Here is a 26184-nt window from a genome sequence, read left to right as displayed (position 1 = left end):
AAAGTAATTGGACAATTGACTCAAAGGCTATTTCATGGGCTGGTATGGGCAATTCCTTTGTAGCCTGGAGTTGATTTGAGGGGGGGGGAGGGGTGCTTGTATGTGGAAGATTTTGCTGTGGACAACATGCGGTCAAAGGAGCTCTCCATGCAGGTGAAACAAGCCATCCTTAAGCTGCAAAAACAGAAAAAACACATCTGAGAAATTGCTACAATATTAGGAGTGGCAAAATCTACAGTCTGGTACATCATGAGAAAGAAACAAAGCACTGGTGAACTCAGCAATGCCAAAAGACCTGGACGTCCACGTAAGACAACAGTGATGGATGATCCCAGAATCATTTCCATGGTGAAGAGAAACCCCTTCACAACAGCCAACCAAGTGAACAACACTTTCCAGGAAGTAGGCGTATCGATATCCAAGTCTACCATAAAGAGAAGACTGCATGAAAGTAAATACAGAGGGTGCACTGCAAGGTGCAAGCCACTCATAAGCCTCAAGAATAGAAAGGCTAGATTGGACTTTGCTAAAAACAAGATCTAAAAAAGCCAGCACAGTTCTGGAAAAACATTCTTTGGACAGATGAAACCAAGATCACCCTTAACCAGAATGATGGCAGGAAAAAAAGTATGGAGAAGGCATGGAACAGCTCATGATCCAAAGCATAGCACATCATCTGTAAAACATGGCGGAGGCAGTGTGATGGCTTAGGTGTTCATGGCTGCCAGTTGCACTGGGACACTAGTGTTTATCCATGATGTGACACAGGACAGAAGCAGCCGAATGAATTCTGAGGTGTTCAGAGACATACTGTCTGCTCAAATCCAGCTAAATGCAGTCACATTGATTGGGAGGCGTTTCATAATACAGATGGACAATGACCCAAAACATACAGCCAAAGCAACCCAGGAGTTTATTAAGGCAAAGAAGTGGAATATTCTTGAATGGCCAAGTCAGTCACCTGATCTGAACCCAATTGAGCATGCATTTCACTTGTTGAAGACTAAACTTCGGACAGAAAGGCCCACAAACAAACAGCAACTGAAAGCCGCTGCAGTAGAGGCCTGGCAGAGCTTTAAAAAGGAGGAAACCCAGCATCTGGTGATGTCCATGAGTTCAAGACTACATGCTGTCATTGCCAGCAAAGGATTTTCATCCAAGTATTAGAAATGAACATTTTATTTTCAGCTTTTTAATTTGTCCAATTACTTTTCAGCCCCTAAAATGAAGTGATTGTGTAAAAAAAGTCTTTAGTTCCTAGTACATTTTTATGCAATCTTTTTGTTCAACCCACTGAATTAAAGCTGAAAGTCTGCAGTTCAACTGCATCTGAGTTGTTTAATTTAAAATTAATTGTGGTAATGTACAGAACCAAAATTAGAAAAAAAAAAAGTTGTCTCTGTCCAAATATTTATGGACCTAACTGTATAGTAAGAACAGTACAAAAAGGGAAATGACAAGGTTTTACCACTGTATACAAATGTGAACCAGTTCAGCTATCACACAATTATACTCCAATATACTGGCAATATATATATATATATATCGCCAGGCTGATTTATTAAAGCCAGGAGAAGATAAGCTATGATGGGGGAACCTGGGTGATCTAGCAAACCTTGAATGGATCTGGAGCGGCTGAAGACATTTGTCAACCAACAGCAAAACTTTAACTTTTTTTATATCATTAAATTGACGTTATCTGAAAAACAAAAGTATTACAAATATTATTTTCAGTACAGTAAGGGCTTTTTTTCAACAATATTTTTTTCTTTTTAATTGTGTCTGTAAAAATTAGAAGTGAAAACAATTAGCAAAAAGTTTACATTAATGGTAGTAATAGAAAAAAAAATCAGAAGAAAAATAAGAGACACAGAGAAAAGGGGAATAAATTATATCAAAGTGGGGTTAACTAAATATTTCAAAGTAAATATATGTAACACTTTTTTGGCTGATCTGTTATGAATGAACCAAAGAGGCTACAGTTAGGTAATAACATTGCTTGCATTGTATTTCTTCCTGACACTATGCAATGATTGTGTGCCTGTCTATTTCAGAGTAAAATGACAGCAAACTAATTGCTAGTAAACACAACAGGGGAGTAGCAGATGTGTACATACATGCCCAAATCATTTAGATAAAGTTTATACAAATGTAGAATGCCCAAAGAACATAACTGTTCAGGTACAAATTTACATATATAAGTTTCAGAGACAGGCACTTTAGAATGATTTCTCCTAACGGTGCCCTGAATCTTTGACGCGTGGCATCCCAAGTTCTTTTGTGCAAATCAGGAAAAAAAACGTGGTTCTACTCAAGTCAATGGTAAGCCTGATGGTCCAGTCAGATCTTTCCATTGTCAGATGCCAGATCCATTTCCGCCAATAATATTCCGGCATGCATGAGTTCAGTTGACTGACAGGGCTAAGGCTTATTTTCAGGATGGGTGAGAACTGATCTTGACTTGAACAGAACTTGAGGTCCCATTAGAATTTAGACCCAGCATACAAATGGTCCTGAATAGGCTAAAAACTAAAGTGGTAAAGACTAGCACTGGGACATTCAATTCAGAACTGTTGTTACTAGATGCATTTAGGCCAGGTCAGGTTCACTTTATATACTAGTGTTTTCTGCATAGTGGAATTCTTTCCCAGGAAGCAGATTCTAACCTCTGCCCACGTCATCAGGCACAACTGAGCATCCAACGGAAGAGGTTAACTAGTTGAGCACTTTACCTTGATTTGATCAGCTGTAAAGTATGTAAAAAAATTTAATTATATGTATCCAAGCAACTTAACATATTAACTGCAATTTTATATTTTTTCATTTGACAACGTTGAGTTGCATCATTTCACAAAGACAACAATCCTAAGAGTAAATAAACTGGTTGTAATGGAGGCATGAATTAAAAAAAAATTAGAGATGAAGATCTGTATTAGTCATACTAAAGCCAAGTAATGTCACCACAAACGTCTTGTGCTGAAGTGAAGAAAAAAGATTCACACCTTTTATTACACAGCTTAATTTAAACACATCAACCTTGCTTGCAATCATTAACAAGTTAGGAGTCAGATTTAATCACAATAAACTAAGCAAAGGAAATTTATTCTCATCATCACAAAGGCAAATGCAACCTTTTTTCATCTTACTTTTCTTCCATCTTTTTACAAATGTTCTGTAGCATGATTACAAAGCTGTTTAAAATACATCCGATAGATATTATCTTCAAAGAATGTATAAATAAAACTAAAGCTGTGTTGTAGCTTATGTCCACAGGTGGTCAACAGGTTTGTGGAAGACAGAGGATTCTTTCCTTGATTGACCTGCATAGTCTATAACATATAAAAAAGTCTACACAGGCTTCTGCATGCCAAAAAAACTTGTGAAGCAGTTGTGTTTTCTGACAAACACAAAGCAGACAAGGAAATTGCTATTTATGGTTTTTAGTCATTACAAATCTTGTGCCTCCTTGGACTTTGTTTTTTTCCTTGAAGTCTAAACCCAAAAGTGCCCATTTAAGTCTGCACTCCATATACGCTGTGAAACAACATTTTAACAACATCTGCTTCAAAGTTCTGTCATATTTGGACCACCTATTCCCCTGTGACTTAAGTTTCATGCTAATTAATATCAGATTAGCTTCTCGTTCTATCCAGGCCCTGAAGACATGAAATCATCATGCTCATCATTAGGCTCGAATAAATGTGGATTTAAATACTTGGGTGTAAATACCAATTTCAGTTTCCTAGTATAAATTACAGTTTATAAAAGAACCATAACAAATGTAGTTCAGCAAAAAGGTGCAAAGTGCAATGTTAAACTGATTGTCTGTTTTTGTGTTACTTTTAGTCAATCTATTTCTTTTGGACAGGTTTCTTTACAAATAAAAATAGTTCAGTGAAACATCCTAAACATTATTTTTTACGCTATGTTAGAATCTAAATAAATAATTGCAATCTCCCATATTACTAAAATATTTAGGATCTGTTTTGGGAGCAGTTTTAGGCTTAAATGAAGAATAGCAGAGGTGATTTTGGGAAATACCTATGCCACTTTATCCGACAACAAAGTTAATGGAAGAAGTTTGAAAAGTAGTGGCAGCAGCAGGAAACTGAGAAATTAGATTTATTAGAATATACAGATGTAAAATGAGGAGAGCATTGAAATCCAAACAGATGTCACTCAAGAACTGTGCTGATACATCAAGCTTTGGAAACATGCTTAATACTTTGTTCCCATTCTAAACTAATAGTGACTACAGTTCTAAAAGGAACCTGGATGAGAAACACTCTTTGAAAGAGATAGGAAAGACCCTACATTCTTAACAAAAGAGGTTATCCTAATCCTCATAGATAAATGGAGACAGGTATAACCTGGTAGTTCACTATATAAAGTAAACTACCAATGGCAAATATAAATTAATTTTAAAAACTTTACATACAAACTCTACTAAAAGTTATACCTGAAGAATACTGGATCTGCTTTTTTTAGTCCAGACATTTTGGCTTCAACGTCCTGTTATCATGAAGGGGCCTTGTTTACTAAAGTGGGAAATAAGGTCAAGTCCAGTAAAGTAAAATTAATGCAAATATGTAATCATGTGTAAAGAAATTTTAGAAAAATATGATCCTTTTGACTATGGCTGAAAGTGGACACAAGTCTATTTCTCTGCAGTGCACCCCACTGAAGTAAATCGGGCCCTTTGTGTCCATCACCATCATTGTTAGCCCTCTGCCTGGATCAAGCTGCTAATAGAATTTTTAGTTAGAAAGTGATGCTTTGTATTTACCTGCCAGACAAGTATCAAAATGCATCATAATCATTGCTGGCTTCCAATCAGTCTAAAATTTTGGCAGTACTAATACTGTCACACATGTTCAAGCACCAACCTAGATTTACTCAGAACAAGGTTTTGTTATGGGGGTTTGACAACGGAGCAGGGCAGTTGAGATGGCAAACAAACATGTTTAACACCTTGTAAAAACAGAAGATTAGCCATTCAGTTTGTAGTTGCTTCTTACCCTTTAATGTAGAAAGTTTGTAGTTTAAGAGATACCCTTCATTGGCTAACTTAAATTAATAAAAATGCATGGTTTTGGGTATGTTTTCAATATCTTCTTAAGCTATCCTGAAAGCTTGATGTAACGCCCTGGTCCAGCACCAGTACTCACCAAATGCTAGTCCTCATGTCTAACGGCCCACATAGCAAGACTCACTCAGCCTGGGGAGGCTAGTTACACCGTCCCAGCACAGTTGCCCATCCCCCCCCCCCCCTCGGGGACAAGAAATGGCATCTGGGGACTGAGAGTGGTCCAGGAGCCCAAAGATTAAACGGTATAGAAGAATCCAACAGAGGCAAGTCCAGAAAGCAGAGCCAGAAGTCATACACAGGTACTCAGTCTGCCAAGAGAGGTATCAAATGGTAAGACAAAGCAAGGGTCGGTCCAGGCAGCAATCTCATGGTCAGAAAACAGGCAGAGTCAATAACGGTAAATTAAAAGAATAAACACCAGCAGAAGGTAAGCCAAGCTTAATGCTACAACAAGCAACTGGTGACTGTGAGTAGAAAGGACTGTAAAGTCCTAGCACACATTGGCAGGGCAGGAAGCCAGAACTACTCTGCTCCTGAAATCCCCTTCAGCTGTGCACAGCCTCAATGTATGTGCTGCATATGCTGAGAAGGTACATCTGAGGCTACATGGCTAAAGGTAACAGGAGAGGCAGTGAGCTGCTAAGTAGAGGGCAGACAACTAATTCCTTCATCTCTTTGTTGATGCAAGCCAGAGAGAATAAACAGGGCGTCATATACTGAGGTACAATGCGGGATTGGCCAGATAGGTGTCCCCTAACACATGACTTTATTAACTAAAGTTAGACAATTTTTAAAAACTCAAGAAGCTGAGACCACAAACCGATCTTGTTGTTGCCCTCTTGTCAATGTCTTACAATCTGAACAGTAATCAGCTCATGATCAACTGATAATGCTAAAGAATATAGGGCTGGGACTACAGATGTCACAGGACTGCAGATTAAGGCTTCATTTACAAATCAGCACAAGACCAAAAAAGATATGGAAGTGTATGTATTGTACATTTTTGTTTCATATTGAATAAAGTAGGGAATGGTAAACCCCCTCTCTGTCTGTATCCTGCTGGGGAGAATAAACTTTTCTTACCAAAAATGCAAATAAATAGGATATCTTTACAAGGTTGGAGAATTGTCCTCTTGAATAGAGTCCAAGTTTTACCAGGTTTCCCTTTGGAATATTTCATTTCACGTCTTGTTTTTTGGCAACTCTAACAATTTCGATTACCAACTATTTTTTGTCACTGTGCTGAGTTAACTAGGAGAAAAAGAGGAAGTAATTATACCTAGCAGGTACTGAATCTAATAAAACCAGACAAGGGTTCTAATCCTTCCTCTCTCTATATAACAAAACACTTTTGGCTTTACATACACCTTAGAAATAGCCAGCAAAAAAGGCAAGACTTAATAGTCCATTTATACATTCAGGTAAAGCTACCACTGCCAAATTCTGCAGTGCAATGAAGCTAATCTTTATGCAAAGCAATGCATTCCAAGAACAACATCTTATCATTGCTGTCATTAATCTGAGCTGCACTGCTGGATGTGCAAGGTCCTGAAATGTCATTTTGTCAGGGATATGGACAGCAGTGCACTGCATGTGCCAAGCAGGAGTATTCTGATACCAGAGGAATGCAGCAGCAAGTGACATGAGGTCACACGAGAGCACCTATAAATACCCATACATGAATCTTAACAGATGACGTGCTGCCCTGTTTAGGAAACAAGATATATTCGTGACAAACCACTTTTCACATAAAGTTAAAACAGCGTTGGAAGATACAGTTTGTCAATTTATTTTTAACTTTCACAAGACCAAATTTTCTAATCACCCAGCCCATTTACTCCCTTAGCACTAAGCTGTATAGTTGCAAACAACTGTGTCACCAAAGTGATGGGAAGGCACTTCAAAAGTAATATGGCCCAGGGGACACATTGTCACCCTATGCTAGAGATACACTATACAATTTTTTTTACCTTGTAACAATATATTTTCATTACCCTTCATTTTAACTTGCAATACATCCTTCAAGTTAAATAGATAAAGGGGGAACATAAACCCAAGATACTTAGACCGCAGTAATTTTCTACCATGATCAGGGTCGGATTTATACCTTTCCTCCTGTAGTCCAAATACCTTGAGAAATTACTTTGAAACACTTCCTCCCTTTTCACTAATGTATATATGCATTCTTCCACAAACAAAGGAGGTCATAAATAGTGAATTAAGCTAACTGCATAATCAGCAACAAACTGTTTCAGCTTTATAAATATTGCAGAGACGCAATCAACGCTGTACTGTCACAGCCAGAAACTTGTTCACAGAGACACAATTACTACCAACTAGACAAATGTCAACAGAGACTCAATCTCTACTATAATTGTATAACCAGAAACCTGTCCACAGTAATATACTGAAACAACCAGTATCACGCTGACAAAAGAATTGTTATATATATATATATATATACACATATACACATAACTACCACTACTGGTAAGAGATTGTAGGGGTACTTTGGAGTATACAGTAGCACATGGTGCCCCATTTGTTATTTTAAAGAGTCCTTATTATTACCTATATGAAATAAAGAACACATCTACATGGACAAAAAGGTTTTTAAAAGAGAACCAGTTATGTTGTCTATGTTGCCAGTCTATCTTATATTCAAAAGATAGCTCTGCCTGAAGAACTTTCCGCATCTGACAGTTTTCTGATTGCTGATGTTTTTTCATCTAGTGGTATCTATTGAATGCTGTAAATTAGTGGTGGCACTGGCAGTGGGACAGGAGACAATGAAAAGCCTTCTTTTTTATTTTTGTAAGTTCAAATGAATCATCTTTTATTGAGCTTTGAATAAAATTTTTTAATTTTTGACAAGTAAGACCAGTAAGAATAATTTCATAGAAATCAACTCATTAGCATGAGTCACTAGCAAACATACCCAAGCATACTCATATGCACAATGTACCAGTTCAAAAAACAGTACACCTTATTCAAACTTCAACTGAAAACCTCCTACTGTACCAGAAGGCTTCCAATGACATTTCAGTGACATATATTGCTAGATGTGATGCAGCACACAGCCCAGTGTGTCTATGCTGTAACTTATTCATCTTCATTTATAATAGCAGGCAGAGAGCAATAATTGCCTCCTTCAGCTATGACCCTAAAGCTGCATACACACGTGCAATTCTTGCCGTTGGAAAGGATCTTTCACGATCCTTTCCAACGATAAGAACCGCAAGATGTATGAACGATGCTGTACATACAGCACCGTTCATGCTCTATGGAGAGGGGAGGGGGAGAGCGATGGAGCGGCACCCTGCTGCGCGCTCTCCCCCCTCCCTTGCGTTAGGATCGCTCACCGTTCATCGTCCGCCAGGACGGATCCGCGGACGATGAAAGACCTGGGCTGTACACACGGCAGATTCTTGCCCGATATCTGGCCGATGCCAATTATCGGGCGAGAAAAATTTGAAGTGTGTACGCAGCTTAAGATTTGAACCTGCAGCTTGTCTGCCCCCACCACTGCATGCAATAAATATTGGCTGAACAAGGGGGGCAGTTTCTAATTCCACACACTGGATATCCTTTCCCCTACCAACATCTTGCAATTGATATTTTATATGTGCTGAAAGTGAGTACTCTAGCTCTAAAAAGGTTGGCACTGTTTTTGAGAAAAAAATAAAAGCCCCATGTTTTTTTTACTAATAATGACATAACAAATCAAATTTTGACTAACCAGACCAGTACAATACAATTAGCTGGCAACCTTACCCCTTAATCATGTTCTGGATGGGAAGGGGCAAGACTAGCCATGGCTGAAATCACATCTGCAACTAATGCCGTATCTGACGATGGACAGGGAGAGGCATAACCAAAGCATTTTTAGGTGCAGCCACAGCAACCTAGACCACATCCCATCCCATTTAAATTTGTCAGAGAACATCCAGACATGCAAAAACGGTCTCAATGTCCTAAGATGTCTTGTGGACCAAAGCATAAACCTTATAAAGAGGGTAGAAAGGGTTTGTATTAACCACAGATAACATTGTTTCTGGTTTATTTAAGGGTACACAATCCTGAATTGACCAAGTTTTCAAAACTGTACAATCATTATTTCCCTCCAGAAATGTCAGCTGGTGGTGTTGACACCTCAACATGATATCGTCTCCCAGTTTGGCTGTCCTTAGTCATGTGCCTGTCATAAGTTAACGGGTGCCTTATAAATAAAAGTTCAGATATAGTTTATTTAAAGGAATCAGTCCTGAAACATCTGCTTTACACATCTCCAATGGAAGCTGTCACTGTCTAACTCACAGGCAGTGGGTTTCTGTACATACGAAGGGTAGAATTCTTTTAAATTTAGCATGGCATTGTAAACTGTAAGAGTGCGTAACCTGACACAGATGGATTTGGTGTAAACAAAATGTATTTAATTATCAAACTGATATATGAGGGAGTGCTGGGGTACAGATTCCCTTTGGCTCAACCATGAACCATTGATCCAGCACACATAGACAACACTCTGCATAGTGTAATGTTATGTATAATGGGAATCTCCTTGCATCCTTGTCCTACTTACTATTTTCTAAATAGTTTTCCCTAGTCTGGCATCCTGCAATTATGCAAACTCCTTATTTATATTTAAAAGAGTGTGCATTTTCTTTTCTCCGTCACTGCAAAATGATCAGGAAACATCTGCTCTCTTCTGCATAATGCCTAAAACAATTTGCTTGCACTAATGTATGAAGGTTATGTGTACCTTATGTTGGGAGTCCAATAAACTAACACATGAAAATAGGGGACATTTTTAGAGTAGTGATACTGTGTAGATAAGAAAGAATCTCACACTTGCAAATGCATAATCCTTGGCATCGCATGTGGTGTGTAAAGAATATCACCTTGTGATACATTTCCAGTGATGAAAGTTATACAGTGCACCCTAAGAGCCTCCAGGTAGTGCTGTCCTGTACAGGTATGGTATGGTTTTGCTGTTAGAAATTAGGGACAGACTGAAAAATGTGGTTTAATACAGAAAGCCCAAACACAATTTATCATCCTGAATCCTTACACTAACCAACCCACAAAATATTATCACTAGAAATGATCCTAAACCCCTACGCTTAATTTAACTCTAAAATTATTCTTAATCCCTAAACCTAATCCTTGACATTACTAGAAGTAGATTTGTTGGTGTGGCTGTGCTTTTGCCATAATCGACACATTTTAAACAGCATATTGCAGATTATGGCACACACACCTCGTCCATTGTGCTCTCCAGGGATGATGGGTCTAAGATCCTGTCACTGTTGCCTCTATTATCGCTGCAATCTTCTTCAGCCATTGGGCGACCACTAAGGAATTAAGATTTGCACAAGTGCGAGAATTAAACGTCTTCAGCATCCAGGTCTATTCTTGGGTGAACGAAGGGGGCATGTTCAGAGAAGACATGCACAAACGATCTCAATGTCTTAAAATGTCTTTTGGACCAAAACATAAACCTTATAAAGGGGGTAGAAAGGGTTTGTAATAACCACAGATAACATTGTTTCTGGTTTATTTAAGGGTACACAATCCTGATTTGACTAAGTTTTCAAAACTGTACAATCATTATTTCCCTCCAGAACTGTCAGCTGGTGGTGTTGACACCTCGGCATGACATCGTTTCCCAGTTTGGCTGTTCTTAGTCACGTGGCTGTCATATCAAGTTAATGGGTGCCTTATAAATAGAAATTAGGGACAGACTGAAAATTGTGGTAATACAGGAAGCTAAACAAAATTTATCATCATGAAACCTTACACTAACAACCCACAAAATATTATCACTGGAAATTAGCTTCACCCCAGTGCTTAAATTAACTATAAAATAATCTTAATCCCTTAAACCTAACCCTTGACATTACTAGAAGTAGATTTGTTGGTGTGGGTATACTTTTGCCCCAATCGGCAAGTTTAAACAGCATATTGCAGATTATGGCACACACACCTCGTCCATTGTCACTGCTGCATCCCCTGCTGCCTCCATTATCACTGCAATCCTCTTCAGCCATTGGGCGACCACTGAGGAATTAAGATTTACACATGTGCAAGAATTAAACGTCTTCAGAATCCAGGTCTATTCTTGGCAGAAGAGTCAGGCTCCACACTGCATGGCACATGTCTAGACTGAGAACAAAAAGCCACCAGGGCAGAGGAAAGGTTTTTTTTCTCCAAAAGGATGTCTCTTCTGCCAAAAACCCTTACCACCTGGTAATTTTTTATATTTTGAATTTTCTTTAGCTTTATTATAATGGTAAGGGACTTAAAAAGGGCAAAGTATCAAGTATTTTGCTGCTACTGATAGCTTCCCATGTTCCTGCACAGCAATATATCTGATAGAGCTTTTAAGGCTAGTACACATTTTCAACAAAACGATTCAACGTTATTCAAAAGGGAATATAACAGCCGACTGACCAATATGACAGCTCCAATTTTTGAATTTCTGATTGGTTGTGGATAGATTCTCATGTTGGTATGAAAGTACACATGTTGTGTCGTGTGTGGGAATTCAGAGCTGAAATTTGAAAAATCCAAATGTATTCAAATGCAAGAACAAAAAATATTATATACTGCACCTTATCAGTATTTACAATAATTTATTTTTATTACCAACAATTCTTGTCCTAGGGTGACAACACTCACCCAATCACTGTATCTATGGAGGTGCAGTGTTGTCAATCGAGGACTAATATTTTAAGTCTGCAGAATCCTCATTTCCTAAACCTAGGGGAAGATGTTCTGTAGTTCATAAACTGTGGAGGGCTAATAGGTATGTAAAGTTAGTTGCACAAAACTCTGCATGTCTGTCAGGGTTAGCAGATATAAAAGTTCTTTCAGTTGTATATTAAACAGACCAATGGTGAAAAAGAACAGTATATTGTTAGGGTTTACATGAACTTTATCATCTAAAAGTAACCATTAAATTTAACCTAAATCTATTACTACTTTACTGTGATAAAATCTGCAGTATCACACTGGTAATATGACTGAAAATATTCTGTAACTACAGGCAGTAGGTTGTAATGGTTGTTTTTACAATAAATCTCTCTGTGACTTCCTAAAAATCATTACAAAAATGAGCTAAATTAAAATATAATAACCCCTAAGCTGAAGGGAAAAGAGACAATTCTGTGATCTAAATTATATGTTCTGTAAACTGAAACTGATGAATTATACACCAGAAAGAAAGAAATCTTGACTGTGCAGTGCTCTGCTCTGAATAAAACAATCACATTTACTTAACAAGAAGGCAAGCAACATGTACAGTATGTTAAAGCAACTGATCAGCAGTTATTTGTCTACTGTAAATAGACAAAATTTAGTTGCTAGGGGTTTGCTTTGTTAAAGCAGACGTGCACTATGGCATAAACAATAAAAAAAAAATCTCTTAACTGCTTACTGCCCATATAAGTACCCTACATGCCTTTTTCCCCAAAGTCCTCCTATTTCATGGTACAATATTGCTAGAAGAAGCCATATTGTATAGTTAGGTCATATCCTGTTCAAGGCTTTAGTTCAGTCATTTTTCTTGTCAATGGCAGTGTTCTTGGTCTGTTTGCACTGCAACTAGTAGCTTCTCCCCTCCCCTCATCAAGAGATTTAAATCCAGTACAATTCCAGCTGCCTCAGCTTTTGTGAGATAATGAATCTAAATTAGGTAAATCATTTTTTCTAGGAATCTGTTCCTAGAAGTAATAAAAGTGTGGTAAATGTATAGGAGCAGAGTGGAAAATTTTACTATGGTTTACTTTAAAGTATAACTAAAGGCAAAAATGTCACTGGTAATAAAAATCTAAATCTATGGCCAAAATAGTGAGTCTTCACCAGAAAAAAACTAGAATGAAATTTTTCAAATGTGGACAATTTACTGAATGATATATCGTTCCTATCCCTCTTTCTGTTGAGTCCAGATGACAGGAAGTTAAGAGAAATCCACCTAATGACAAAGTGACTGTCTTTGGCTTTAGAATGATCCAATGGACTGTTGTCAGACTCATCCAATAAAGATTTGTCAGACTAGCCCAGCAGATCCTTGTCTGATTGAACCAGCAGACGGTCATCACACTGATTCAATGGATCTGGTCAGATCATAAGACTCTCAGTAAGAATCACTGATGCTGAACAATCACAGGTGTCAATGTTTTTGTTACCTTAACCTTCCCAAAGGTCTTTTGTCATGAAAGAATGGTCACAGTGTGGAGTTCTGCAGAAACCATTACCAGATGGGCAGACACATGGGTGTATACATATATACTTGGCTCTATATATACTTGGATCTATATATACTTGGTTCTATATTTGGACTATAATGATCACATGTGACTGGACTCATCTGATGAAAACTATCACTTTTTGTAATAATACAGGTCAATATCTTGATAGCTATGAGAAATATTGAGATTGCAGGCAGCAGGAGAAGGTGGATCACAAGTGGCAAAACTTTTTACCTGTCATCAGCTGTAGATATAATGAAATCACTCACATACAAGGATCCAGACTGCTGTCATACACATTGTGATCCCATATACTGTATTATATTATCAGTAGTGAGCTCAGTGCATATGACTTGTAATACTAATATCATGTATAGAAGGGTTTAATCTGCCATCCATGGGGATGTGATGACATGTATGTCTCCTATACACGTGTCCATAATATAAAGTGTGATGAGCACAGATATGTGACCATTGCATGCATTCACTTACGTGCCGTCCTTCTCCATGTCTGTCTCTTTCATGGCTCTGCCGTCACTTTGCCGTCGTCTTCCCCTCCACTCTGTGTGTCAAGCCGGATGCTGCCCAAATTTCCTGTAATGTCCCCCTTCCCAGACCCGTTAGGTCCTCCAGCCGCCCCCTTTCTCTTCCCAGACACAATGGCTGATCAGACACAGCTGCTGCACACACGGCTCCGGCACGGAGAACTTTCATTGACTTCCCTGTGGTGTCAGCACATGATATAGAGTGCTCCTTACACGGCAGCCCTGTCCCTTTGTTCTAGGCTCAATCCTTCCTCCTACAGCTGCCCCATCCCATTCCATTTTATTCCTATTTTCCTCACTTTTTTCTTAGCAGTTTACAGACTCGCTGTCTCCCTCTGCTGATGGTTCAAATGTTCACTTTTCTTTATTTCCTCATCTCTTTACTTTTTGGTTTCCCCAAAGTTGACGCATTCTTTAATGAGTAAGTTACGTTTGCGGTTTGCTTTAGAGGGAGGTAGACAATTTTGGGGCTGGAATGTGTCTGGGGTAAGTGAGGTGAAGGTATTGACAGGTATTCGTAAATGGTGGCAGTGCACTTGTCACATGACGCAAAGAACATATGATATTGGCAGGCATTTATAAGCGATTGGTGAGCGTTTTAGTAACTGGTCTATTGTCACATGACGCAAATAACATATGATATTGGCAGGCATTGATAGACGATTGCTGAGCGTTTTAGTAACTGGTCGTTTGTCACATGACACAAATAACATATGATTTTGGCAGGCATTGATAAACGATTGCTGAGCGCTTTAAATGATCGCAGCGCTCTTGTCACATGACCTAAAGGATGTATGATAGGAACAGGTATTGACAGGCATTCATAAGCGATTGCTGAGTGCTTTAAAAATGGCTGAAGTTTTCTTGTCAGATGACGCAAAGGAATCCCAAAGGAATCATAAATATGAATTGCAGCTGGACCGTGGCTGCATTGAAATAGCGCCGCAACTACAATTCTCGGCATCATTTGCATCTATAGACCAGCGGGCTCTCTGCCTATGGGTGGCCCCGCATTGGACTGTTTTCTTGACGCAGGGAATTGTAGTAGCGGTGCATTTTCAGTTTCAAGTTTGTCCCGCGACTTCCTAAGTTTTTAATTTTGGCCCACTGTGTATTTGAGTTTGACACCCCTGACCTAAAGCATGTGTGATAGGAACAGGTATTGACAGGCATTCATAAGCGATTGCTGAGTGCTTTAAAAAATGGCTGAAGTTTTCTTGTCAGATGACGCAAAGGATGTATGATAGGAGGAGATATTGGCAGGCATTTATAAACGATTGCTGAGCACTTTGAATGGTCACAGTTCTCTTGTCACATGACCTAAAGCAGGGGTGTCAAACTCTGGCCCACAATGTCCTTTTTTTGGCCCCCAAAGGAATCATAAATATGAATTGCAGCTGGACCGCGGCTGCATTGAAATAGCGCCACTACTACAATTCCCGACATCACTCCCATCTATAGACCAGCGGGCTCTCTGCCTATGGGTGGCCCCGCATTTGACTGTTTTCTTGACGCAGGGAATTGTAGTAGCGGTGCATTTTCAGTTTCAAGTTTGTCTCGCGACTTTTTAAGTTTTTAATTTCGTCCCACTGTGTATTTGAGTTTGACACCCCTGACCTAAAGCATGTATGATAAGAACAGATATTGACAGGCTTTCATAAGCGATTGCTGAGCATTCCTGCAAATGGCTGAGGTTCTCTTGTCACATGAGGCAAAGGATGTATGATAGGAGAAGGTATTGGCAGGCATTTATAAGCGATTGCTGAGCAAAATGGTCACAGTTCTCTTGTCACGCGATGCAAAGCATTTGGTGTTCCTTAGAACATTTGCTTCACTACTTCTCGCTAATGCTTCCTAATGCGGTTGAAAAGTATTTTTATTTAGGTCTATGGAAATGGTGAGGTGGAAAACAGGTGGTTTAGTACTGGCCCCATAATAGTACCACTTAGAATAATCACCTATCTGAACATAGTCTACAGACTTTTGACTAGGGATGAGCGAGTTTTTAAAACTCGATCTTGTGGCCAATTCGTCCGTTCTCGCTTACTGAAATTGTAAGTGAGAATCGCTGGTGTAATTTCTCCAAATGAGAAAAAATTTAAAAAAAAAAAAGATTGCGGGCTGAATTCATTGATCAGCCCAGTGTGCGATCCCTGGCACTAGAGGTTAAATGGGGACAAGTCTTCCCATTCAAAACCTCTAGTGCTCTCTAATTGGCTGAGGAAAGCTTTCCTAAGCCAATCACAGAGCACTAGGGGTTTTGAATGGTGAAACTTGTCCCCATTTAACCTCTAGTGCCGGGGATCGCACACAGGATTTCCAGCGCTGCATGAAGGAATGCAGCCCTGAAAATCCATTGCGATCCCTGGGCACTAGAGGTTAATTATTAACCTATTGAGGGTTCATCTGCAGTTCAGTTCCCACGGTCACTGCGCTGTTCATCCGGAGTTCAGTTCCCACAGTCACTTGGCTGTGTTTATCAGCCCGGGGACCGTGGGAACTGAACTGCAGATGAACTCCCAATGGAGAAACTCCATTGAGAGTTCATCTGCAGTTCCACTGCAAACCTCTAGTGCCGGGGATCGCAAACTGGAGGATTCCCAGGGCTGCAAGAATTAATGCAGCCCTGAGAATCCACTGCCATCCCAGGGCACTATAGGTTAATTACCCTCTAGTGCCTGGGATTGTAATGATTTCCTCAATCTTCGGATGGTTTCACAAAATCGGTTTGCTGAACTTTCGCGGACCCACCTGAAGTTCAAGGAAATTTTTGCTCATCCCTACTTTTGACATCCAAACCAATTCTTTGTGATCATCCCAGGTTAAAATCTAGAATTAGTACAGATGGCTAAGGACATCATTTAGTGGTCCCCCATGACAGATTTTATATGTGACCCCATCAGGTATCGGGTGTCCAAAATGTTTCCGCATTGAAGGCATTCCTCATTGTTTCTGATCTTATCAAAAAATGTGGTGAAGTTTAGTAAGACCTGGGTTCATTCTTTTGATCTCCACAAAATTATTAGATTAAAGGTAGTCCCTGGGTTTCATACCAGATAGGGACTGTAAATTTGTTCTTAAGTTGATTTTGTATGTTAGTCAGTACAGGTACATTATTTTATTAAATGCAGTTAGGACAGATGTTTGTCTCAACATATTATTAGGCATACTGTAAAAAAAATCCTTACTGTGAGTTAATCACAAACAAAGCAATAAAAAAAACTTTATGGAGCCTAGACATACATTACCTTCTGGAGCAAGCTGTGCTTTGATATGCAAAAATAAACAACTGCAGAGTTTGTCTTGGTAACTAAAGGGTTACAAGAGGCTGCAGAAAGAGCACACCCCCCTAAGATCACCATCAACATCAGTTGTATTTAGCAAAAGATTTCTTCTGCAAGTCATGCAAACCCCCTCCCCCCCTCTAAGCCTCCATCCTGCACACCAGAGACAAGGGAAGCCCCATTTGTATCTAAGAGTTGTCCGTATGTCCGATGTACTTAACCTGGGGGCTACCTGTACTACTACTCATAGATACCCCAGCCCAAGGCTTCTCAGGTGGATAACAACAAGACAAACTAGAAGGGAACTCAATTCTATGCCCATGGTAGGCAGAGAGCAAATAACTAGTCCCTTGTTTTATGTCTTTAATCAGCTTAGCTTTTCCTCCATTACTAACTTACCATGTCTTGTTTCACAGGATGTCTCTGTATCGAGGAGGCCATATTGGTAGAGGAAGGTTTTACTACCACATGTAAGAATCTCCAGCAAGGAGAACAGTAAGCAATACAGCAGTGACTTCTCCAAGTCTACCATTTTACAGCATCAGTCAAGTAAAAAAGTAAATACCTTTCAAAAAATAGTTTCTTTTTTTACATATTTGAACAGGCAAACATTGGGTCTTTATTAAACACTGCCTACTGTTTTAAGGTAAACAGGGATAAGAGGATACAAAGTGTGCTGGCTGCACAAGGGTCCTATATTCTTTTCAGCCAACTCAGTTCTGAATAGAGCCCCGCTGATGTCCACCAGTGATTAATAGTAATACTTAAATAAAACACAAGTTTTAAGTAAATATTAAAAGGGAGAGAGTAAGAAAGCAGGCTTTTATAGGCAAGGTAAGAGATATTAAATGGTTTAATGTGATGTGTTCAAAGTTTACTTCTAGCAAAGTTCAACTGAACACTATTAAGCATACATTATGCAAAAAGACAAAAATTGTGGTATTACAAAGGTACAAACAGTCACTTTGGTATACAAGGTCCAAAAGACAGTTCAAGATCTCAAATTCCCAACGTGTTTTGCCATTAGGCTTCCTCAGGGGATTGCTTGAGATTGTAGTCTGATTGAGTCATAGACAATCACAAAACATGACAAGTTTTAGGTACACACTTGGAATCGGAAGCTGATATTGCCATCTTTGCCTTGACAAATATTTCTGCGCTGTCATTTCCTCTCAGGGTTCCAACCCACGCAGCCTATTCTCAACAACTGACTGCCTCCTAAATCCCACACCTGCTCCCCCCACAGCTACCTTCTCTGCCCAAGACATAGCCACCTACTTTGGAGATAAAATTGATAAAATCAGACATGATGTCTGTGTTCACCAGGCCACTCCAACGATACCCACCCCTTCCACCTGTAAATCATCACTGGCCTCCCTCAGCCCTGTTACTGTGGATGAAGTCTCCTCTCTTCTCTCATCATCTCCATCTACTACCTGTCCACTTGACCCAATGCCCTCTGATCCACTTCATGCCCACCCCTTCACTCTGGCCCCCACCCTAACCCAACTATTTAACCTCTATCTTTCTACTAAATCTACCCTTCCGCTTTCAAACATGCCAATATTCTCCCTATCCTGAAAAAAACCTCACTAGACCCCTCCTTACCTTCTAGCTACTGTCCCATCTCTGTTCTCCCATATGTTTCCAAACTACCTGAGCACCTTGTTTTTAAAAGACTCAGCGATTACCTGAGCAGTAACTCTCTTTTTGACCCCCTCCAGTCTGGCTTCTGACCTGCCCATTGCACTGAAACAGCCCTTACTAAAGTGGCCAATAATCTCATCAGAGCTCAAGTCTCAGGGCAACTTTTCCCTCCTCCTTATCCTTGATCTTTCCTCTGCTTTTGACACTGTTGATCACCCCCTTCTAATCCAAATCTTGCGCTCCATTGCTATCAGTGACACTGCTCTCTCTTGGTTTACTTCCTACCTGTCTGAGTGCTCCTTTCAAGTTTCTTTCAATGGTACTTCCTCCTCTCCAACTCTCCTCTCTGTTGGTGTTCCCCAAGGGTCAGTTCTTGGACCGGTTCTCTTCTCTCTGTATACCTCCTCACTCGGTAGTCTCATCTCCTCCTTTGGCTTACAGTACCATCTGTTTGCTGATGACACTCAAATCTATCTGACCACCCCTGACTTGTCTCCCTCAGTCCTGGACAAGGTTTCATGCTGTCTGTGAGCCATATCATCATGTTAGTCTGACAGATTTCTGAAACTCAAACTGGATAAAACCAAACTCAACATCTCCCCCCGCTCAAATTCCAAATCTCCCCCTGACATATTCCTAATGGTTAACAGCACTCTTATTCATTCCTCCCCTCAGGCACATTGTCTTGGCATCACCTTCGATTCTGCCCACTCATTTACCCCCCATATTCAGAACATTTCCAGGTCCTGTCACTTTCACCTGCCAACATCTGCAAAATCTGCCCCTACCTGTCCCCTGAGACCACCAAACTCCTTGTACATGCTCTTATCATCTTTCATCTGGACTACTGTAACCTCCTCCTCTCTGGTATTCCACTAACCCAACTCTCCCCTCTACAATCTATTATGAATGCTGCAGCCAGACTCATCCATCCTTCCCACGGCTCCTCTTCTGCTGCCTCTATTTGTAGTTCCCTTCATTGGCTTCCATTTCACCTGAGAATCAAATTCAAGCTCCTGTGATTTGCCTTCAAATCCTTACACACCTTTTGTCCAACCTACCTTTCTGACCCAATAGAAAAATTCTCCCCTAGCCGCTCTCTTCGCTCCTCCAATGACCTACTACTGACTTCCTCACCCATAACCTCATCACACGCACAGCTCCATTCTTTTCTAGAGCTGCTCCAACTCTCTGGAATGGTCTTCCTCATCCTATTCGGCTTGCTCCTTCCTTTTATAGGTAAAAGAGTACTCAAAAAACACTTTTTCAGACTTGCCTATCCATCTTCTTCTGTCTCCTAAAACCCTCATTAATTCCCATCACTCCATATCTCCCCTTCTATTGTGTGAGACTTCCCCCACCTCCTAGATTGTGAGCTCCCTGGGGCAGGGTCCTCTTCTCCTCCTGTGTCACTGTCTGTAACTGTCTGTCATTTGCTACCCCTATTTAATGTACAGCGCTGTGTCTTTTGTTGGCGCTATAAAAATCCTGTTTATTAATAATAATAATCTTTAGCAGAAATTACTTAATAAACTTCTCACTTAAAATCCCCCCCCCCCCCCCCAAACATTTCAAGAAATATCAAATCAGGTTTCTAACCAGGCCAGTCCATAACTCTCCATTTCTTCTTTTTGATTTTTTCATCGGTACATTTGCAAGTGTGCTTCAGATCATTATCATATTGAAGATGCATTTCCAGTTCAGCTTGGACAGATGGCCTCATATTTACATAAAGCACACTTTGATATAATGCAGGATTAATAGTAAATGAGTGCAAATTGAGTAAGTCTTGAAGCAACCCATAACATTATTCCTGCTATGCTTCACTGTTGAGACTGTATGAGACTCCTCTGAAATGTAGTCTTTGCACCTGTCTACTATTTTAGCCAAGCAACTTTATCCATATAATGCCAGAAGCCCTGGTGTTTGTCTATTATGACAAGAATGACAAACTGTAATTGTGATTTAATGTATTTCTTGGGCACCAAGGGGTTTTCCCAGCACACTGCCCATGCAATTTAAATTGGAGCAATCTCTATCCTAATGTAGATTCATATAATATGACCCCAACTATTGAAAATATTACCTGAGGATTCCACATGGGGTTCTTTAGTATTCAACCGTCAACTCTTGACCTGAATTTGCTGGGCTGGCCCATCCTGGACAAATTGGCAGTTGTTTTAAATCTCTGCTTGTTGTGGACTATTTTGCATATAGTAAAATCATGTCTAATACCTTCAATCAAGTTTGTTTAGATACCTAAAATGTCCCAAATGAAAGTTTAAAGGAGACATTGTGGTTATATAACAGGGATGTGGTACTTAAACTGTTTCTCCCACCTGTTTAATGATAAAAAATAATGTCTAATAACTTGACAATCTTTTAAAACCCCTTGACTGACATAATCATTTACATTGTAGATATCTGATGTTTAAATATTTTCATTTTCCCCAAGGATGTTTCTAATTGTTGGCACCTAATGTTAAATACTATGTTCTAATTTCATGAGTTAGAATTGGTGGTAAATGTTCAAAAAGGATATTCCCTGAGGAGGTTCCTATTATTGGCACCTAATCTGAAATATTGTATTCTTAGTGCATGGATTTAAAGTGGTGGTAAACGTAGAGGTGTACTTTCTTTTCACTTGACATATATGCGTATTCCTTCATTTAAATTATGAGAATGTACACAACACGTCAATTGTGTGTGTCATACATTCATTTATATCATCTTTCTCTAAGTACTGTTTCCAGATCTAATGTTAGCCTGGTAAAATATGTTAAAAAGGTCAGCAGTTTCCATGAGGTGTGCCTAATTTTTTCACATGACTTTATGAGGCTCTTGACAAAGGCATAGAAAGGCCTTAACATATCAGAAAGAGAACCGGTATTTTTCAAGAGAAATTCATGACAAATTAAAAATGCAAAATTAACAGTTCTATTTTTTTTCTAGAAACAATATTAACTTTTATTATGGACATCATCATTAGGTCTATGAGCTTCTTTCTGCTATACAAGCAGATCATGCTGGTGGGGCAAGAAGGGTGCTATACATTCTGAAAAGCTATGGGGCAATTGGAGATGGAGAGTAAAGAGCTAAATGATGTTGGATGTTCTCTAGCCAGAAAATGAGGCAGGCTCCGTCTGACAAACATACTGTGGGAAGCTCAGTGTGCAATGAAATCAGAAAAAGTTCAGTACAGATAGGAGCCTCTAGAATTGTGCAATACTTAAAATCAGGCTGGAGCTCAGCTTTAAAACACTTTCCCTGATTATTGATTTAATATTTACATGTATGTAATGTAGCTGCTTTTTTTTATAAATGAAGGCAATAAGAAAATGATAGCAGGAGAATCTCCTTCCTTGTTTAAGACCTGACAGGATATGAAGAAAGAGACTTCCAGCTAGTATCAGAGGTACATTGGGACAGATGCATTACAAACCTTAACATGACCCTTCTACACTCTACACAATATATTGTACTGATACACACTATATCAGTATATATATTTTGTGAATTATAAATTTGTTTAAAAAAAATGTAAAAAGTACTGTATACTCTGTATATTATGTGACTGGAGAGCTAAGGGCCCCAGCATAATTTGTTTGCATTATATTATATTAGCTTTTCTTCTATTAATGTGATTGAGGGGTGATAAGCACAAATGTACTGTGCATCAGTATAATGGATATACTTGTGTACATGCCACTGACACTTCCTAAACTACACCCATATATACTCTTACCTGGCCTAGAAACTCAGAATTGAGTCTCTGTATGATTCTTAATCTATAGTTGGTGTAGATCTGATAAGGGAAATATTTTTAGTTTAGGGGCCACAATGAAAAAACGTACATTCAAATTACGTTCAATTTCAGTGAGAACAGTGTTGTTGGTCACCCTTTTTTGCTGGTGGACAATTTAATTATAAATATTATACATATATATATAATATTATTAATATAGTGGCCCTGATTTATTAAAGCTCTCCATGGCTGGAGAGAATTCACTGTCATCAGTGAAGCTGGGGGATCCAACAAACCTGGAATGGATCTGGTCCAGGATTCAAAATGTTTGAAAGCAAATAGCAAATGATTTAAAAATCCATTCTATCTCACTCCATATCGACAATGGTTTATATTTGAAAAGCGATTCCTGTATTATGCTGTTTTCTTGTAAACGCGGGGGTTTTTGCCCCTATTTTTCTTTCTTTTGTTTGTGTCCTTTTTTCATTATGTATGTTTTTTGTAATGTTGAAAACCTATAAAATGATTGAAAAAAAAATCCATTCTATGTTTTCTGGATCACCCAGCTTCATTTCTGAAAGTGTATTCTCTCCAGCCTTGGAGAGATTTCATAAATCAGGCCCATTATGCCAATATTTGACGGGCCAAATTTTAATAAATATGGAATAATAAAATAAAATGTAATACAATATGAAATAATAAAAAAAATAAATATATAAATTCTTGCTATTCTCCAAACCTCTTACCTATTAGCAGCTGTACCCAAGCATAGAAAAATTAAATACATACCACAAATCAAATAAATGCAGGTAATAAGGAAAATAATAAAAACATACATTCCAATTTATACAAATAAAAATGCTTTCAAGTTCCTGGTTCGGTATGTACACTGTGGACTTTCCCACTTTTCTAAACTGTATTTTATATTATCTTTTTTTTATATTAGGAGGAACTCACAAAGTAGCCCTGGAACATACAAAGGTAGGTGAGAACACTAATTTTGTAAGTGGTCACAAACTATTGCAATGAGCTATCCCTAGTAGAATATCTAAGACATATGATATCAGTTAAGGTAAATTTTTAGTTGAGATTTCACAATTATATCCAAAGTGATAATGTAAGCTTACAGGTAAATAAAATGTTTCTTGTTATGCAACACTAAATAAATAAAAAGAAAAAAAAGAAAAGGGAATAGATTGAATACTTCCTGAGTCACAAATCCAAAATAAGTATGATAATCAGAAATTTTGTTTCACTTTTTCCTAAATACCAATTATCTTCTTTGGTCAGCCTCATCCTTTTTTTCAATTTAATCTATTATATATTAATTTGTTGTTATATGTTTTCTGCTTTTCTTTCTTTACCCACTGTCCCCCATAGTTATTTCCTAACGCTTTATAAAGTTACACTCTTTGACCTTTTCTTGGTTTCATCAATGCCCACTTTTCCCCGTAGTCATTCTTCTTTATTTCTTTGGATTTCTTTTCTTGTTCCTCTTTGGTCAATCTTGTCCATTAGGATGACAGAGTGGCCTTTGTAGTGCTAGGTCCCAGGTTTGAATATTGGACATGGTACTATCTGCATTGAGTTTGCATGTTCTCCCCATGTTTGCATGGGTTTCCTCCCACATTCCAAAGGTTAGGTTAATTGGCTTCCCTCCAAATTGACTATGGTAATAACTATGGTAGGGACATTAGATTGTGAGCCTCTTTGACAGCTAGTGAAATGACTATGGACTTTGCATGTGGGATAGCATACAACAAAATAAACCATATTTCCTGCATTAAACATACACACAGGAAAATAAATACACATGGAGTGTTACTCCATTCAAATTACTCCATTCATGAACTGGTGCACAGGGAGATCTAATGTTTAAATGTTGATTTAGTTACATAATTATTGTAGTTAGTTTATGATTGCTTAGCTGTTAATTGGGGTATTGAAGTAATTGCTTATATGGTAATATTTTATTGTTTAGTAAATTTGAATTGCTGCCTAAATGTTGCAACAACCTTCTATGTACATTAATAATGTGTTTTTGCCATAGCAGAAATCACAATAGATTTATATTTATATCAAGATTGGTCAATTATGGGTAAATCTAGTTTTATTTGCATTTCAAAAGGGAAATACCAACAGTACAGTCAAAAGAAAGAACAATATAAAAATAGAGCAATTGTACATCCAATAAGGACCATAGTAAGAAAATGATTGGTCATTTATGTTATTTTTAGTATCATTAATATTGTAGGCTTAATTATTATTTTCATTACACAGAAATACAGTATATAACATATAAACAATATACATCTATGTATTTGAACTGTAAAAGCAATGGTTTGTCTGGAGCTCAACTTGTCAAGCAAAGTGATTCTATTGTGGTTCTGTTGTAACCTATGCCCATTATTTTTACCACACCTTTTCCTCTCCATTGCTATCCTAAAGCCCATGGGTATGGAGGCGCATTTCAACTACCCTGTGTAAGATATTTCACTTTGTCTGTTGAAGCATCACAACAACAAAAAAGTATATATTGCAGCTTACCAGGGGTGGCTGCATTATTTTCCTTTTTTTATCTGATAATCTTGCCAGTAGCACACATGTTGATCTAGAATGAAAAGACTCTCACTTTTCTGTATCTAGGAAGAAGCAACATTGTCACCTTGAGCAAAAGCTTAGGCTATATACACTCACACGCAATCGCACTCTATACACACAGTGCTCATTCTGTTCAATGAAAAGGGGAGGGGGGAGGACAAGTGGACAGCACCCCACTGTGCTCTGCACCATTGACATGCATAGCAGTCCTTTCCGTTAGTCGGTCATGAATCCACCATATTGGATTGATGAATGATGTTGGGCAATCTTTGTACACCTGTCAAATTTTTGCCCGAAACAATCACAACTGTTTGTCTTGAGTGCTGGTTATCTGACATGTGTACACACTTTTAGAGTACATAGATTTCATAGCTAACACCTTTCAAACTGGCAAAATCATTTTTAATGTATTTTAAGGTAATTGTTAGTGATGTTAGGGCTTTGTCGCCCTTTGATCTCCTTTGTCAGTTTTTAAAATAAAACGTGCCAAATCCAATGATTTTCCATTGCAGATTACAAATCACAGGCAGCTAAAGTGTAAAAGGCAAAATGAAGTGATTGCTAAACCACAGCCTGCCTCACAACAGTGTGACCTTACTTCATATGTGACAAACTCGCTTTAAGTGCACTTGTGCCTCTCAAAATATGCAATAAATACTGTACCCATTATATGTACTGAACTATACATACTGTGTACAATGAATACTGTAGGCATTATATGTATTAAACAATGTAACATGAACATGTAATCTTCTACAAAACAGCCTGAATCCGCAGGGGTTCCACTTGTTTTTATTTTTCACTGCTTTTTTATCTGAATAAATCCTTTCTGCTAATGGTTAGCTATGATATAAGCAAATTGTCTTCTTTTCTAGTATTACACATATATCATTCTATTTACAAATGCTTGGGGCTGATCTTTAAAAAAATATAGCATTCAAAGTAGTTTCTGTTTTGAGCAAAACACATCCTATACTACATTGAAATTATTGTATTTCAATCCAAGCACAAAAAATATACG

General features: G+C 38.5%; 1 protein-coding gene and 1 long non-coding RNA gene across 4 annotated transcripts in view; one reads left to right on the top strand and one right to left on the bottom strand.

The window, feature by feature from the left end:
• Positions 1–14306, bottom strand: part of HOMER3 (homer scaffold protein 3) — a 74464-nt gene extending 60158 nt beyond the window's left edge. The window contains exon 1 of one of the 3 annotated variants that reach the window (XM_072404632.1): positions 13834–14306. In XM_072404632.1, the coding sequence (XP_072260733.1) occupies positions 13834–13865 (32 nt within the window). In that variant the 5' untranslated portion in view covers positions 13866–14306. The remainder of the gene's footprint in view (positions 1–13833) is intronic. The other 2 variants (XM_072404634.1, XM_072404633.1) reach the window with 2 other exon arrangements.
• Positions 14307–17360: 3054 nt separating this feature from the next.
• On the top strand, positions 17361–25941 carry LOC140327712 (uncharacterized). The gene is made up of 4 exons (XR_011920083.1): positions 17361–17493; positions 17587–17727; positions 23509–23543; positions 25676–25941. It is a non-coding gene; the product is annotated as an uncharacterized lncRNA (long non-coding RNA).
• Positions 25942–26184: the final 243 nt, after the last annotated feature.

The sequence above is a fragment of the Pyxicephalus adspersus genome, chromosome 3, assembly GCF_032062135.1.
Source record: "Pyxicephalus adspersus chromosome 3, UCB_Pads_2.0, whole genome shotgun sequence".
NCBI lineage: Eukaryota > Metazoa > Chordata > Amphibia > Anura > Pyxicephalidae > Pyxicephalus > Pyxicephalus adspersus.
The sequence above is the reverse complement of the archived record's forward strand: the minus strand, read 5'-3'. Positions and strand labels throughout refer to the sequence as shown.